This window comes from Bos indicus, chromosome 1 (genome assembly GCF_029378745.1).
Source record: "Bos indicus isolate NIAB-ARS_2022 breed Sahiwal x Tharparkar chromosome 1, NIAB-ARS_B.indTharparkar_mat_pri_1.0, whole genome shotgun sequence".
Classification (NCBI taxonomy): domain Eukaryota; kingdom Metazoa; phylum Chordata; class Mammalia; order Artiodactyla; family Bovidae; genus Bos; species Bos indicus.
This window is the reverse complement of record NC_091760.1, coordinates 71094597-71109043: the sequence shown is the minus strand read 5'-3', so window position 1 is coordinate 71109043 and position 14447 is coordinate 71094597. Positions and strand designations below refer to the sequence as shown.

Below are 14447 nucleotides of genomic sequence, written 5' to 3'. Positions count from 1 at the left end.
CTTGACCTCTGAGCCACCAGAGTCACTGGGGACATCACAGTGAGGTGTCCACTAAGCCCCTGAAGCGCCCCAGTGAAATCTAGAGACCACTACATATTCAGAGCAGAGACCAGAGAGGGTAAAACCACAGCCTCATAAATGCAGAAAAGAGGACGGAAGTGAAGAAAACGGGCTGGTGGGTTTTCCTGGAAGAGGGTCCTTTCCTGATGGGGAGGGTCTGATAAACACTCCATTCCCTCAGTGGAAGTGAGAGAACCCTTACCTAGCAGAGAAAAAAAGGGTCGCCTGGCAAAGAAATGTCTGGAAAAAGAAGAAGGATAGTTTGGGGTTCAGAGTGGCCCACAGATGGAACATAGTTTAAGCGGGCTTTGTGAGAAAGAAACCTAGCCTGTCCTGGGAGCAGCTTTCCCTGGGCTGGGGCATGCCCGCTGGTGCCTAGTGTGGTGCTGCTGACCTCTTGGCTCCCCCTGCAGCTCTGGAGAAACCCTTCCTCTGTCAGAATAAGTCCTGCCCTGAGGACTACTGCTACAACAACGGCTTCTGCTCCGTCTCCCACACTCTGGGCTGCCAGCCCGTCTGCACCTGCCCCTCGGCCTTCACCGACGCCCGCTGCTTCCTGGCTGGGAACAATTTCACTCCAACCGTCCATCAAGGTTAAGACCAGATCCTCTGCCATCCCCACTTCTCTCGTCTTGGGTGAAGTTGGGGGACTCCAGGGGCCAGGCTAAATCCCTCAAACCCACAGGACAGAGCTCCAGATTTCCCTCAGGTGGTGGTAGATTGTAGGCTATGAGAGCGAGTGGGCGGCAACTGTCACAGCGGGAATCGCTGGCCTGAGCCGTCTGCTGAGAAAAGATTGAAGGTGACCTCACAGCTCAGCACAAGTCAGGGGACCCTTGACCGTAGTCCAGGGTGCACTAGGGTGAGGGTCAGCAGACTTAGCCACTTCTTCTGTGACCTTCTGTCAGCGTAGGATAGTGTGGTCTCTCTAGCTGGGTAAACCTGTGAGGTGATTATGAATCTGCTTTTCCCATCTCCAGAGCTTCCTTTAAGGATCATCCAGCTCTCGCTCACTGAAGACGAAAATGCCTCCCAAGCAGATGTCAATGCCTCGGTCAGTGCTGCAGGCCAGCTCTGGGTGGAGGGTGGGCCTTGGCAGGTTTAGGCAAGGTTTTAGCCCTGGCTTCTGCCTTCTGAGTTTCAACATCCATCTGGATTCTACTGCCAGAGGAGGCAGGAGCCTCTTGCTCCAGGGAAGGCTGAGGATGAGGAAGGCAGGAAGGCCCAGGATGAAGATTTCCAAGTGGGGTGGAATGGCCAACTCTCAACAAACAGAGTCCGAGGTGACTGGGTCAACACAGCCTCTCCTCCTGAGCATCACTTGGTACCTGCACTTGGATATTATATGGAAGAAACAGAGAGGGTGTTTCACATCAAGGAAACCTTCCTTGACTTCCCCGAGGGACGTCCTCTTCCTGGCTCCCATGCCCTAGTCATTGCCTCACAGGCACAGTAGCACAGTAGTTGTTACTGAGGCTCTCGAGTCCTGCTGCTACTGCTGCTCAGTCACTTCTGTTGTGTCCGACTCTGTGTGACCCCCGTGGACTGCAGCCCGCCAGGCTCCTCTGTCCATGGGATTCTCCAGGCAAGAATGCTGGAATGGGTTGCCATTCCCTTCTCCAGATGATCTTCCCAACCCAGAGATCAAACCTGGGTCTCCTGCATTGGCAGATGGATTCTTTACCACTAAGCCACCAGGGAAGCCCACATAGAATCCTAGCTGGGCTCAAATCCTGGTACTACCACTCACTAGAGCAGGTATAATGATTAGACAAGTTATTTGATCTTCCATCTGTAAAAACAGAAATGATGATAGTTCTTAGGTCAATGGTTTGTATGAAGGTTTAAATGATTATGTAAAGTGCTCGGTTCAGTGCCTAGAACACAATGTGTTAAAAAAGATTGTCCAAATAATTATTACTGCTGCTATTACTACTACAGCACTCTACACTCTGTTTAGTAAAATCTGTTGACATTTGTATACTGAGCCACACTATGGCCTTTGAGAATGGACTGTTCCTAAGTCATACTGATATCCCCTGCACCTGACTGTCCCCTAGGTCTGGCTAAATATAATTGATGTTCATTATACACATGGGGACAGAATGAATGGGTAAGTCAGGAATTAGAGGCAAGTTAGGAGCTATTCACTGAAAGTCCGTCACTCACCAACAAACTTCTATTAAGCAGGGATTGTGTGCCAGTCACCAGACTAAGCTGGGGTGTGGGGATGAAGAAATGATAAGAAACATTCTGGCGGTCCAGTGTCCTCATATTCAAAGAAGGAAATAGGGAGTTCCCTGGTGGCTTAGTGGTTAGGATTCCGAGTTTTCACACCTGTGACCTGGGTTCAATCCCTGGTCAAGGAACTGAGTTCCTGCAAGCCGAGGGGCTCTGCAAAAAAAAAAGACAGATATAGAGAGAGACAGGGATGAATAAGTTCATTGAAGTGGGAAGGGTCTCCTCTGTGGACTGGGCCTCACCCTTGCTTCCACTCCCCACCCAACCCCCATCTCTGCTCTAGGTGGCCTATAGACTGAAGAACCTGGAATTGTGGGCCTTTCTCTGGAACAGACAAGTGGATCAAACGTAAGCGGGACTGTCCCTGCCTGGTCCCCAGGTCCTCCCCCAAACTCCTCTCCCCTTGGCCCCTCACTGTGCCCCTCCCGTACAGTAAACCCTCAACGGCACCAGCCTCAGGAAGCTCCCTTCACCACTGGAACATCATCTCTGAGTTCCAGTACCGCCCTGAGGGCCCTGTCATTGACTTCCTGAACAACCGGCTGCTGGACGCAGTGGTGAAGGCGTTCTTACCCCCGGCTCCCCAGATGAGGGCGAAGAGAAGTGGGGGGCCCAGGAACAACGTGGCCTTCCATTCCATCTCCAGGAAGGACGTGAACAGTGTGATGGCTCGTGAGTCACTATCTGGGGGATAGCTCCTGGGATAGGTGAGGGGGTAGGTAGGCAGTGAGAGCCTGTCAGAGGTCTGCAGCCCACACAAACCCATAGCTGAAATGTATTCTACAGTGGGCCACAGATAAGAAGCAAGTCAATTTAGTTTTTTTGTTGTTGTTGTTGTTTGTAATTTTTGAGAGAAATTGTGAACATTTTACCCACTAGCCTTCTAGATTCAAGAACAGGAGCACAAAGTACTACTTGGTGAGTCCCCATGTGTATAATCCCCAGCTGCTGCTTTCCATCGCTGCCAAGGTTTTTCTCTCTCTAAAACTGTTAATGATTTGGTTAAAAGGCCATTGCACTTGATAAATATAAACAAAGACATTCCTTCTGGCTTTGGCCCCCAACTGGAGATAGTAAGTTGAAAGCTGGAGACCTGGCCCATGGGCAGAGACTCCCTTCCTGAAAAAGTGTGACCCTCTGCAAAAGCCATCCCTAATCCAGGTCTGAGTACCCCCACCTGGAAAATGAGATGGGATTTCCGAGGTCCCTTTCAACTCTGACAGCCCCTAATTATGCTGGAACAGGAATAAGATAGGTTGGCAAACTTGCCAGAGAAGGAAAGAAATAGCTCACTCTATTTTTTGAAGTCAGGCAGAGAACTGCCAGGGACTATGCCAAACCCAAGAGAAGCTGCTGTTACTTGGATCAAACAAGAACTTCTTTTAAAATCCAGGCTAAGCCTCTTCCCTCCCAGCGGCAAAAATTTGAAATCCTCCAAACTACTATGTGTGTGTGTGTGTGTTTGGGGATGGGGAGAAGTAGGGTTGGGGATAAGGCAATAACTACTCCAGACCTGATTGACTTTTAGTAGCAAAAACAAAACCCCCACAATTTTTATGATACAAGTACAATATGTTTATTATAGAAACTTCAGGAAACACAGATTAACAAAAAGAAAAAAAACTCACTTATAACCCCAAACCCCAGAGACAAACCCATTTTGTGCATATTCTTTTGAACTTTCTTGTCTGCATAGGAACCTTCACATAAATAATATCAATTTATTTATTTTTTTATGATAAAAGGATCAAGTCATGCCTAATGTTTGATAACCTCCTCGTTACTCAAATAATTGTGAACATAATGGTTGGATGGCTTCACCGACTGTATGGACATGGGTTTGGGTAGACTCCAGGAGTTGGTGATGGACAGGGAGGCCTGGCGTGCTGCGGTTCATGGGGTCACAAAGAGTTGGACACGACTGAGCAACTGAACTGAACTGAATGCCTTGTCTATTGTATACACATTCCATTTGGTATTTTATAACATACGTGCTATATTTTAAACAGAATGTTATACTAATAGTGACCATTTATTGAGGGTTACTGTGTCAGGCACCTACTGAGTATTCTGCATATATTATCTCATTTAAACATCTAAGCAAGGTAGTTTCCTTTTAAAAATAAGGAAACTGAGGTTGAAAGAGTTAAGAAATTTCTCCTAAATCACACAACTAGTTAGCAGTAGAGTTTGAGTTTCAGTTCAGTCTGGCTGACTTCAAAGCATACGCTCTTAACCAATGCATATCTGGAGCTTATCAGTTGCAAAATATGCTTTGTTTTTGTTAAACAAAGCACCCTTTTTGTTAAACAACTCCACCCTCATGAAACATTGCTGCTCTTATAAACCATGCTGCTCTGAACCTTCATGAACACATGTAGTTTTCCTGTGAGTTCTAAGTATGTCTCAGGATAAGTGCCTGAACATGCAATTCCTCACCGAAAAGGTATGGGCTTGCTGTTAATCGGTTGTTTCCATGTTCACTTGTGTCCTACCCGACAGTGAATGTGAGCATGCTGGCAACTTACTTGCAATGCAATGGCTACAAGGACTACCACCTGGTCTACAGCCCCCAGGGTGGCTTCACCTGCGTGTCCCCCTGCAGTCAGGGCTACTGTAAGCACGGAGGCCAGTGCCAGCACCTGCCGGATGGGCCCCGCTGCAGGTACCTCATGGTGTCTGAAAATTAGGACGATTCCCTTTGCCACTGAGAGAACGGGGATCAGAGAAAAGGGGAGATGGAAAAAAATGTGTGAGTGCCCATGCTGGGTGGAGAATAAAGATAATATATTACCTCTGCAACTCAGACCAGCTACTTGGGGGCAGGGGGGTATTATGCCCATTTTAAAGATGAGAAAACTGCAGCTTAGAGAGCATAAGAAACCCAGTAAGTTAAGTAGCAGGATCCGGGCTCCAAAGCCAAACCCTTACACATGATCTTACTTCTTGGGTGGACAGCCTGCTATCTCCTGGTAGAAATGGAACCCTCTGTCTTGGGTCTAGACCCGGCCCTCCTTAAGATTACCACTCAAGGGTGGTCCTCTCAAACTGGCGCCCTTTGCCCTGTTACTTCATCACCAGTAGTGAGGGGAGCGCACTGAGCCAAAGGCCTGCTAAGGAGAAGGGCAGCACCACCCGGGCCCTCTTATCACAAGAGCGCCCTCCCTCTTCGTTCGTCCCCACTTGCAGACACACCCAGCCCGCTCCGCATCTGCTCCATGGAGAGTTAGGGGCAGGGCTGGGTTTGTGTCTGCGCATGCTCACCTGCGGCCAACCTTTGCAGGAGAGGAGGGATGGGGAGGATCAGCGCTAGCCTCCTCCCCTGCTGACCGCGTCCCCTCCTCTGTCCCCAGCTGTGTGCCCTTCTCCATCTACACGCCCTGGGGCAAGCGCTGTGAGCAACTGAGCATGAAACTCGGAGCCTTCTTCGGGATCCTCTTCGGGACCCTGGGCGCCATCTTGCTGCTGGGGGTCGCGGTGTTTGTGATCCTGCGTTTCTGGGGCTCCCGGGCCCGTTTATCCTACCGGCTGGGTCCGAGAGCTGAGGCCTCGCCCCGAACACGAACACGGGCTGCTATGGCCTAGGATACCTCCGGACCCACCCCAGCTTCACCTGCACACACTTCCAGGCATCGTGCTTTTGGGATACTGGAAAAAGGATGATGACTGATGACGATTCATTATTCTTCAAGAATGATTAATGGGAATGAATAATAAAGTCAAGAGCACACCTTGTCAGTACAGAAGACACAGAGGCTGACAGGAAGAGGTCATAAAGATCTATTATAAAAATAGATGGGTTCTCACGCAGACCTACCCACAGAGAGGACACCGACCTACAGAAACATGGCGGTCACATATCAAAGTTGATGAGGTGATGGCTCGAAATTTAAAACCAAAATGCATTTGCGTACAAAACTCTCCAGTTCACTTCTAATTAAAGCCTATTAAAAAAAAATCCCTCTGGCTTTTTGTGTTTCCAAAGTCATGGATTTCATTCATGATTTTCCTCTGATGGCTGAAGGCCTTGGCACAGACGGTGGAGGGAGCAGAGGTCAACTGGACTCAGTCCTGCTTCAGCCCTCAGTTACTCCATGTTGGGAAGTGGGTTGCTCCAGCCCAGACTTGGATCTTTTCTTCAGCTTCCACATCACTTTCTTCCCCTCCCCACAGCACAAGCCAAGGCCTGGCCCTCTGAGGAGGATGGTGAAGATACCCCAACAAGGAGTATCCCCAACTCTCTCCGAGGACCCCTCCCTGCCTTTCTGGTCTGCTGCTGACTGTGTTCCCTGGAGGAAGGATTGAATCATGACAGCTCCCTTTCCAGGAGCCACTCCATCCTTAGATCTAGGGTCCCCAACCCATGATACCCATTTCTCTTTCCTTTCCTGGGTCCCAGTCAGAGCTTTTGAACTGCTCCATCCCATAGTTCCTTAGCTTCATTCTGCTTGTTCCCAGGAACCTGATCAATTTCCACCCCATCCTTCTCTCTTAGCAGGCAAAATTTTATCCATATCTGATAGAACAAATCCAGCAACAACCGGTCCACACCTCCTGTGTCTAGAGCACCTCAGTTCCAACTCTATGCAGACACTAGATAGTTGCCTTTTGGTCTTATCCCAAACCCATAGAGAGAGAGAGAGAATCTGATTGGTCCAGCTTATGTCAGTTGTCCATCCCTGATCCGAGCAAGTGTAGCCATAGGGTATAAAAGGTGATCACGTGATACAAACTTGATGTTCAAGCTCAGACTTGTAGATGTGTGTGAGTGATGTTGAAGGAAGTTCCCAGAGAAGCTAGATCTCTGATCTAAGCAGAGCCTCCAAACTGCTTTTCATTAGAGAATGACTTCTCCCAGCAGATGAAGCTCCTGCCAATATGTACAACACTGTTGTTTTACCTTCAAATGCCCCATAGTGTAATCAAGTTTCCATATAGAATCACATTCATTTAATCACAGCATTCATGTGTCAAGAATTAAGCACACTGGAATTTCCTAGTAATCCAGTGGTTAGGACTCTGCACTTCTGCTACCTCCACTAGAAGGGGCATGGATTCAATCCTTGATTGGGGAACTAAGATCCTTTATGTTGCATGGTGCAGTCAACAAAAGAAAAAAAGAATTAAGCACATAGCTCAAATGGGTTCACTGGTGAAATCTATTTAACTTTTCAGGAAGAAATTCTACCAACTCTAAAATCTCTTTCAGAAGATTGAACCAGAGGAAGTCTTCCTAACTCATTCTGTAAGATCAGCATTTTCCTAACAATAAAACCAGAAAAACACATCAGAAGAAAATAAAGTTATACATCAATCTCTCATAAACATAGATGTAAAATTTTCAACAAAATAGTAGCAAATCAAATCCAACTATGAATAAAAGTATTATACACCACAACTGAGTGGCATTTATCCCAGGTCTGCACGGTTGGTTCAACATTTTTAAATAAATTAATGTAATTTATCATGTCAAAAGACTGAGAAAGAAATCATATGATCATATCCATGCTGCTGCTGCTGCTGCTAAGTTGCTTCAGTCATGTCCGACTCTGTGTGACCCCAAAGACAGCAGCCCACCAGGCTCCCCCGTCCCTGGGATTCTCCAGGCAAGAACACTGGAGTGGGTTGCCATTGCCTTCTCCAATGCATGAAAGTGAAAGTGAAGTCGTTCAGTTGTGTCCAACTGCTAGCGACGCCATAGACTGCAGCCTACCAGGCTCCTCCATCCATGGGATTTTCCAGGCAAGAGTACTGGAGTGGGTTGCCATTGCCTTCTCTGATCATATCCATAGATGCAGAAAAAGCATTCAATGAAATTTACCACCTTTTTATGGACTTCCCAGGTGGCTCAAGAGGTAAAGAACCCACCTGCCAACATGGCAGGCATAAGAGGTGTGGGATCCATCCCTGGGTCGGGAAGATCCCCTGGAGGAGGGCAGGGCAACCCACTCCAGTATTCTTGCCTGGAGAATCCCATGGACAGAGGAACCTAGCGGGCTACAGTCCATGGGGTCTTGCAGAGTCGGACACAACTGAAGTGACTTAGCACAGCGCAGCACACAGCATAACACCATTTTATGACCAAAACTTTCAGCACAATAGGTCCTTAGCTTGATAAAACCTTCTTTCTCTTTCTCTCCAAAAAACCCTACAGCTAACATCAAGCTTAATGCTGAGAAACTCAAAACTTTTCAGCTAAGATCTGAAATAAGACAAGGATGTCCCCCTCTAGCTTCTCTCACCTCTAAGGCAAGAATGTCCAAAATCACTGCAGATGGTGACTGCAGCCATGAAATTAAAAAATGCTTGCTCCTTGGAAGAAAAGCTATGACCAACCTAGACAGCATATTAAAAAGCAGAGACATTACTTTGCCAACAAAGGTCCATCTAGTCAAAGCTATAGTTTTTCTATTATAGGTTTTCTATTTTCACATCACATGTGTGGATGTGTAAATTGGACTATAAAGAAAGCTGAGCACTGAAAAACTGATGCGTTTGAGCTGTGGTGTTGGAGAAGACTCTTGAGAGTCCCTTGGACTCCAAGGAGATCCAACCAGTCCATCCTAAAAGAAATCAGTCCTGAATATTCATTGGAAGGACTGATGCTGAAGCTGAAACTCCAATACTTTGGCCACCTGATATGAAGAACTGACTCATTTGAAAAGACCCTGATGCTTGGAAAGATTGAGGGCAGGAGGAAAAGGGGACGACAGAGGATGAGATGGTTGGATGGCATCACCAACTAGATGGACATGAGTTTGAGCAAGCTCCCGGAATTGGTGATGGACAGGGAAGCCTGGTGTGCTGCTGTCCATGGGGTCACAAAGAGTTGGACATGACTGAGAGACTGAACTGAACTGTCCACCTCTTACCACTACTTTTCAACATTGTACTGGAAGTCCTAATTCAGTAAGACACACACAAAAAAATTTTAAGGTATACAGATTGGAAAGGAAGAAATGAAACTATCATTGCTCGTAAATGACATGATTGTCTATATAGAAAATTTGAAAGAATTTTTTTTAATCTTCTAAAACTATTAACAATAACAAGATTGTAGTATACAAGATGCACAAAAGTCAATTATTTTCCTATATACCAACAATGAATAAACAAAATTAGAAATTAAAAGCACATTATCATGTATATTAGCAACCAGTAGAATTAAATACTTAGGTATAAATCTAACTAAATATGTTGTTGTTGTTGTTGTTTTAGTCATTGAGTCATGTCTGACTCTTTTGTGACCCCATAGTCTGTAGCTCACCAGGATCCTCTGTCCATGGGACGTCCCAGGCGAGAATACTGGAGTGGGCTGTCATTTCCTTCTCCAGTGAATCCTCCCAACCCAGGGATGGAACCCGAATCTCCTGCATTGACAGGCAGATTCTTTATCACTGAGCCACTAGGGAAGCCCAATAAAATAAGTACAATATCTACATATGGAAAACTATAAAAACTGATGAAAGATATCATAGAACTAAATAAATGGAGAGATACTCCATGTCCATGGATCGGAAGACTCAGTATTGTCAAGAAGTTCTTAATAGCTCTTCCCAGCTCAATCTATAGATTCAATGCAATCCCAATCAAAACCCCAGCAAGATTTTCTATAGATAATGACAAACTGATTCTAAAGTTTCTGTGGAGAGGCAAAAGACCTAGAATAGCCCATTCAATACTGAAGGACAAGAACAGAGGACCTATATTACTCAACTTCGAGGCTTTTAAGCTAAGTACTTTATAAACTACAGTAATCAAGACAATGTGCTATTATTAAAGGAACAGACAAACAAATCAACGGAACAGAATAAAAAACCTTACAAATAGACTCACATGAATACAGTCAACTGATCTTTGACTAAGGAGCAAAGGCAACACAATGAAACAAGATAGCTTTTTAAGATAACAAGATAGCTGGAACAACTGAACATTCACATGCAAAAATATGAATCTAGACACAGGCTTTACACCCTTAACAAAAATTAACTCAAAATGGATCAAGATATAATGTAAAACACAGAGCTGTAAAACTGGACATTAACATAGGAGAAAACCGAGATGACTTTGAGTATGGTAATGACTTTTCAGGTACAACACCCAAGGCATGATCCATGAAAGAAAGAATTGATAAGCTGGACTTCTTTAAAATTAAAAACTTCTGTGACAATATCAAAAGAATGAGAAGGCAAGCCACAGACTGGGCAAAATATTTCAAAAGATAACATCTGATAAATAACTGTCATCCAAAATATACAAAGAACTCTTAAAACTCAGGAACAAGAAAACAATCTAATAGGCAAAAGACCTGAGCATAGACCTCACTGAATAAAATACATGGATGGCAAGTAAGCTATGAAAAGATGTTCAACAGCACACATCATTGCTGCTGCTGCTGCTGCTGCTGCTAAGTCGCTTCAGTCGTGTCTGACTCTGTGAGACCCCATAGACGGCAGCCCACCAGGCTCCCCTGTCCCTGGGATTCTCCAGGCAAGAACACTGGAGTGGGTTGCCATTTCCTTCTCCAATGCAGGAAAGTGAAAAGTGAAAGTGAAGTCTCTCAGTCGTGTCTGACTCTTAGCGACCCCATGGACTGCAGCCCACCAGGCTCCTCCATCCATGGGATTTTCCAGGCAAGAGTCCTGGAGTGGGGTGCCATCGCCTTCTCTGTCACACATCATTAGAAAACTGTAAATTAAGACAATAAGATTCCACTCCACATGAGAGGCTTCCCTGGTGGCTCAGTGGTAAAGAATCCTACTGCCAATGCAGGAGATGTAGGTTTGATCCCTGGGTTGGAAAGATCCCCTGGAGAAGGAAATGGCAACCCATTCCAGTATTCTCGCCTGGGAAATCCCATGGACAGAGGAGCCTGGCAGGCAATAGTCCATGAGGTCACAAAAGAGTCAGACATGGCTGAGCGACTAAACAACACACACCCACGAGAGTGGCCAAGATCCAGAACACTGACAACACCAAATGCCATAAGGATGCGGAGCAAAAGGGATTCTCATTCACTGCTTTGGGGAATTGCAAAATTGTGCAGCCACCTTGGAAGACAGTTTGACAGTTTCTTACAGAACTAAACGTACTCTCACCATATGATCCAGCAGCTGCACTCCTTGGTATTTACCCAAATGAACTGAAAACTTACATCCACTACAAAAACCTATACATGTACATTTATGGTAACTTTATTCATAATTACAAAATTTGGAAGCCACAAATTTGTCTTTTGGTATCAGTTCAGTTCAGTTCAGTCACTCAGTCGTGTCTGACTCTTTGCAACCCCATGGCCTGCAACACACAACGCTTCCCTGTCCATCACCAACTCCTGGACCTTGTTCAAACTCATGTCCATCGAGTCATGATGCCATCCAACCATCTCATCCTCTGTCGTCCCCTTCTCCTCCTGCCTTCAATCTTTCCCAGCATCAGGGTCTTTTCAAATGAGTCAGCTCTTCGCATCAGGTGGCCAAAGTTTTGGAGTTTCAGCTTCAACATCAGTCCTACCAGTGAACACCCAGGACTGATCTCCTTTAGGATGGACTGGTTGGATCTCCTTGGAGTCCAAGGGACTCTCAAGAGTCTTCTCCAACACCACAGTTCAAAAGCATCAGTTCTTTGGCACTCAGCTTTCTTTATAGTCCAACTCTCACATCCATACATGACTACTGAAAAAAGCCATAGCTTTGACTAGACAGACCTTTGTTGGTAAAGTAATGTCTCTGCTTTTTAATATGCTGTCTAGGTTGGTCATAGCTTTTCTTCCAAGGAGGAAGCATCTTTTAATTTCACGGCTATGATACTTGAGACAATGAAATACTATTCAGCACTAAAAAGATATAAGCTACTAAGCCATGAGAAGACAAGAAGGAAAGTTTACGTACCTTATGATTCCTTATGATGTTCTGGATAAAGCAAAACTATGGCATTGGTTTAAAAAAAAAAAAATCAGTGGTGGCCAGGGACTTAAGATGGAGGGAAGGATGAATCAGCAGAGCACAGAGGATATTTAAGGCAGGAAAATTACTCTGTACATCACTGTAATGGCAAATGCATGTTATAATACATTTGTCAAAACCCATAAAATATACAACACCAAGAGTGAACGTTAACATAAACAATGGACTTTGGGTGCTAATAATATATTATCATAGGTTCATCAGTTGTAACAAATGCACTCTGATGGGGGATGTCAATGGTGGGGGAGATTGTAAGGTGTTGGGGAAAGGGGCTATATGGGAATTCTCTGTACTTTTGGCTCATTTTTACTATGAACATAAAACTACTCTAAAAAAATAAAATTTATTAACTGAAAAACAGTAAAAATTCATGTTCAGACACCAAACTTCTTCTCCCATTGAGAGATGAAGAAGGAGCAGAAAGACAGAATGTGCATGATGGATGATCCTATCAGAAGCAGCAGCGCTGTCCAAAGCCTAAGAGAAGGTTGGGGGTTTGCCACAGCAGAAGGAAACTCACAGACTGGGAAAAGGGAAGAAGTGGGGACACTGGTAGGAGAGGAGGCATTAAAAGTAGGGTTGCCAGATTTAGCAATAAAATTACAGGAAGCCCAGTTAAATTTGAATTATTTACAAATGAAATTTCAGCATAAAATTCCTGTGAACTATTTTGGACATCCATATATTTTAAAAAGAATTCATTGTTTATCTGAAATTTTACTCTAACTGGTTGTCTTATATTTTATCTGGCAACCTGGTCAAAACGGCTGGGATGCTGTGCATGTAGAGAGAGGGTGTCACAGCAAAAGGAGGATGGCACCTGGGAAGAACAGGCTTAAATCAAGGACACAGCTGCACGTTTCCATCAACTCCCTGGCTCTGTGATTCTGTCACTTATACACCTGAAATAAAGAACTGATGGGCTCTTCTTCAGGGCTGCAGGCAGAGAAGAAGGAGCAGATCATTCATCCCCACCTCTGGTTGGTGACAGGCGGCTGAGACACTCTCAGTGGGCACTGGGGGTCAAAGGAAGCTGTTTGGGGAGGTTTGAACACAGATACCCCTGCCCAGCCTTCCCTGCTCTCAGGAACCTTCCAAAAACTCCCTGTGGGCCTGAGAAAAGCAGCTTTTAATGACCAGGGTGACGCATAATTGATCACTGACAGGATATACCAATGTACTTATTTATTGATACCAAAAACATGCCCACTCATTGGAATTTGGGGTGCATCCATGGGATTAGTTACCATTCACTGCTTTCTGCTGCCTGGTGGCTGGTCCCCCTCACAAGGGATGAAGGAAGGACAGGCCGAGGCAGAGGCTTCAGTTAAAGTCTATCATCAGAAAAGTTCCACCTGCTGTTGTCCTCACCACGCATTGCATTTTTGCCTTCTGAGTCTGCGCTGAGTCACAGGCGACTTTAGACAGGCTGTCTTGTTTAGTCCCCACCCACCTTTGTCTTCATGAAATATGTGGCGTCTTCATCTCACATATACACACCTTTGAATCTTAAATAATTGGAGAATTTTCTCCAAGCACTGATGGTTCTTGCTGGTTTGGTAACTTCTGCTAACTTTGGTCATTTCCAGTAATTCTCTCTCCTTCCCTCTTTCTCTCTCTTTCACACACACACACAGAAGCATAATTAAACTCTTACACCTTAATTCCTAAATACTTCTATCAATAGTTGATGTAGCCCATATTTTACAGATTTTTTTAGCTTCCGATATTAGAAATCACCACTGTATGTACATGTATGTCCTTATATGTATGTAATTAAGATTAAATTATCCACTTTAATAGGTATCATCTGTTTCAAAGAAAGGAAGAAAAACGATTTTAAAATTGGATTTATACAACAGCAGTGTTATATAAGCTGCTCTCCATTCATGCCTAACTATAGTGCAGCTTAATTATATATTTTTTCAAATATATCATTAAATTTATCAAATTTAAGAAATTAAATATACATTCTATTACTTCAACACTGAATGCCGTTTTCTTACCTTTTAAAGCCCAGTGCTCATATTTCAAGGTCATCTGCTCACATGGCCCATCACCTAAGTCATTCAGCAAATATCTAAGTGCTCTCCATGGCTCTGTGCTAGGTTCTGTGGCTACAGAGATGGGTATTATATGGTGCTTTGTCCTGATTTAACAAAACTGTAAATAAGTAAATCA

The 14447-nt window shown here is 44.8% G+C and overlaps 1 protein-coding gene across 6 annotated transcripts in view; it reads left to right on the top strand.

Moving 5' to 3' along the window:
- Positions 1 to 6284, top strand: part of MUC4 (mucin 4, cell surface associated) — a 51172-nt gene extending 44888 nt beyond the window's left edge. For 3 of the 6 annotated variants that reach the window (XM_070789029.1, XM_070789018.1, XM_070789009.1), the window contains 6 exons: positions 474 to 653; positions 1041 to 1114; positions 2585 to 2649; positions 2735 to 2973; positions 4804 to 4966; positions 5655 to 6284. In XM_070789029.1, the coding sequence (XP_070645130.1) occupies positions 474 to 653; positions 1041 to 1114; positions 2585 to 2649; positions 2735 to 2973; positions 4804 to 4966; positions 5655 to 5886 (953 nt within the window). In that variant the 3' untranslated portion in view covers positions 5887 to 6284. The remainder of the gene's footprint in view (positions 1 to 473; positions 654 to 1040; positions 1115 to 2584; positions 2650 to 2734; positions 2974 to 4803; positions 4967 to 5654) is intronic. The other 3 variants (XM_070789019.1, XM_070789015.1, XM_070789020.1) reach the window with 2 other exon arrangements.
- The last annotated feature ends 8163 nt before the right edge of the window (positions 6285 to 14447 follow it).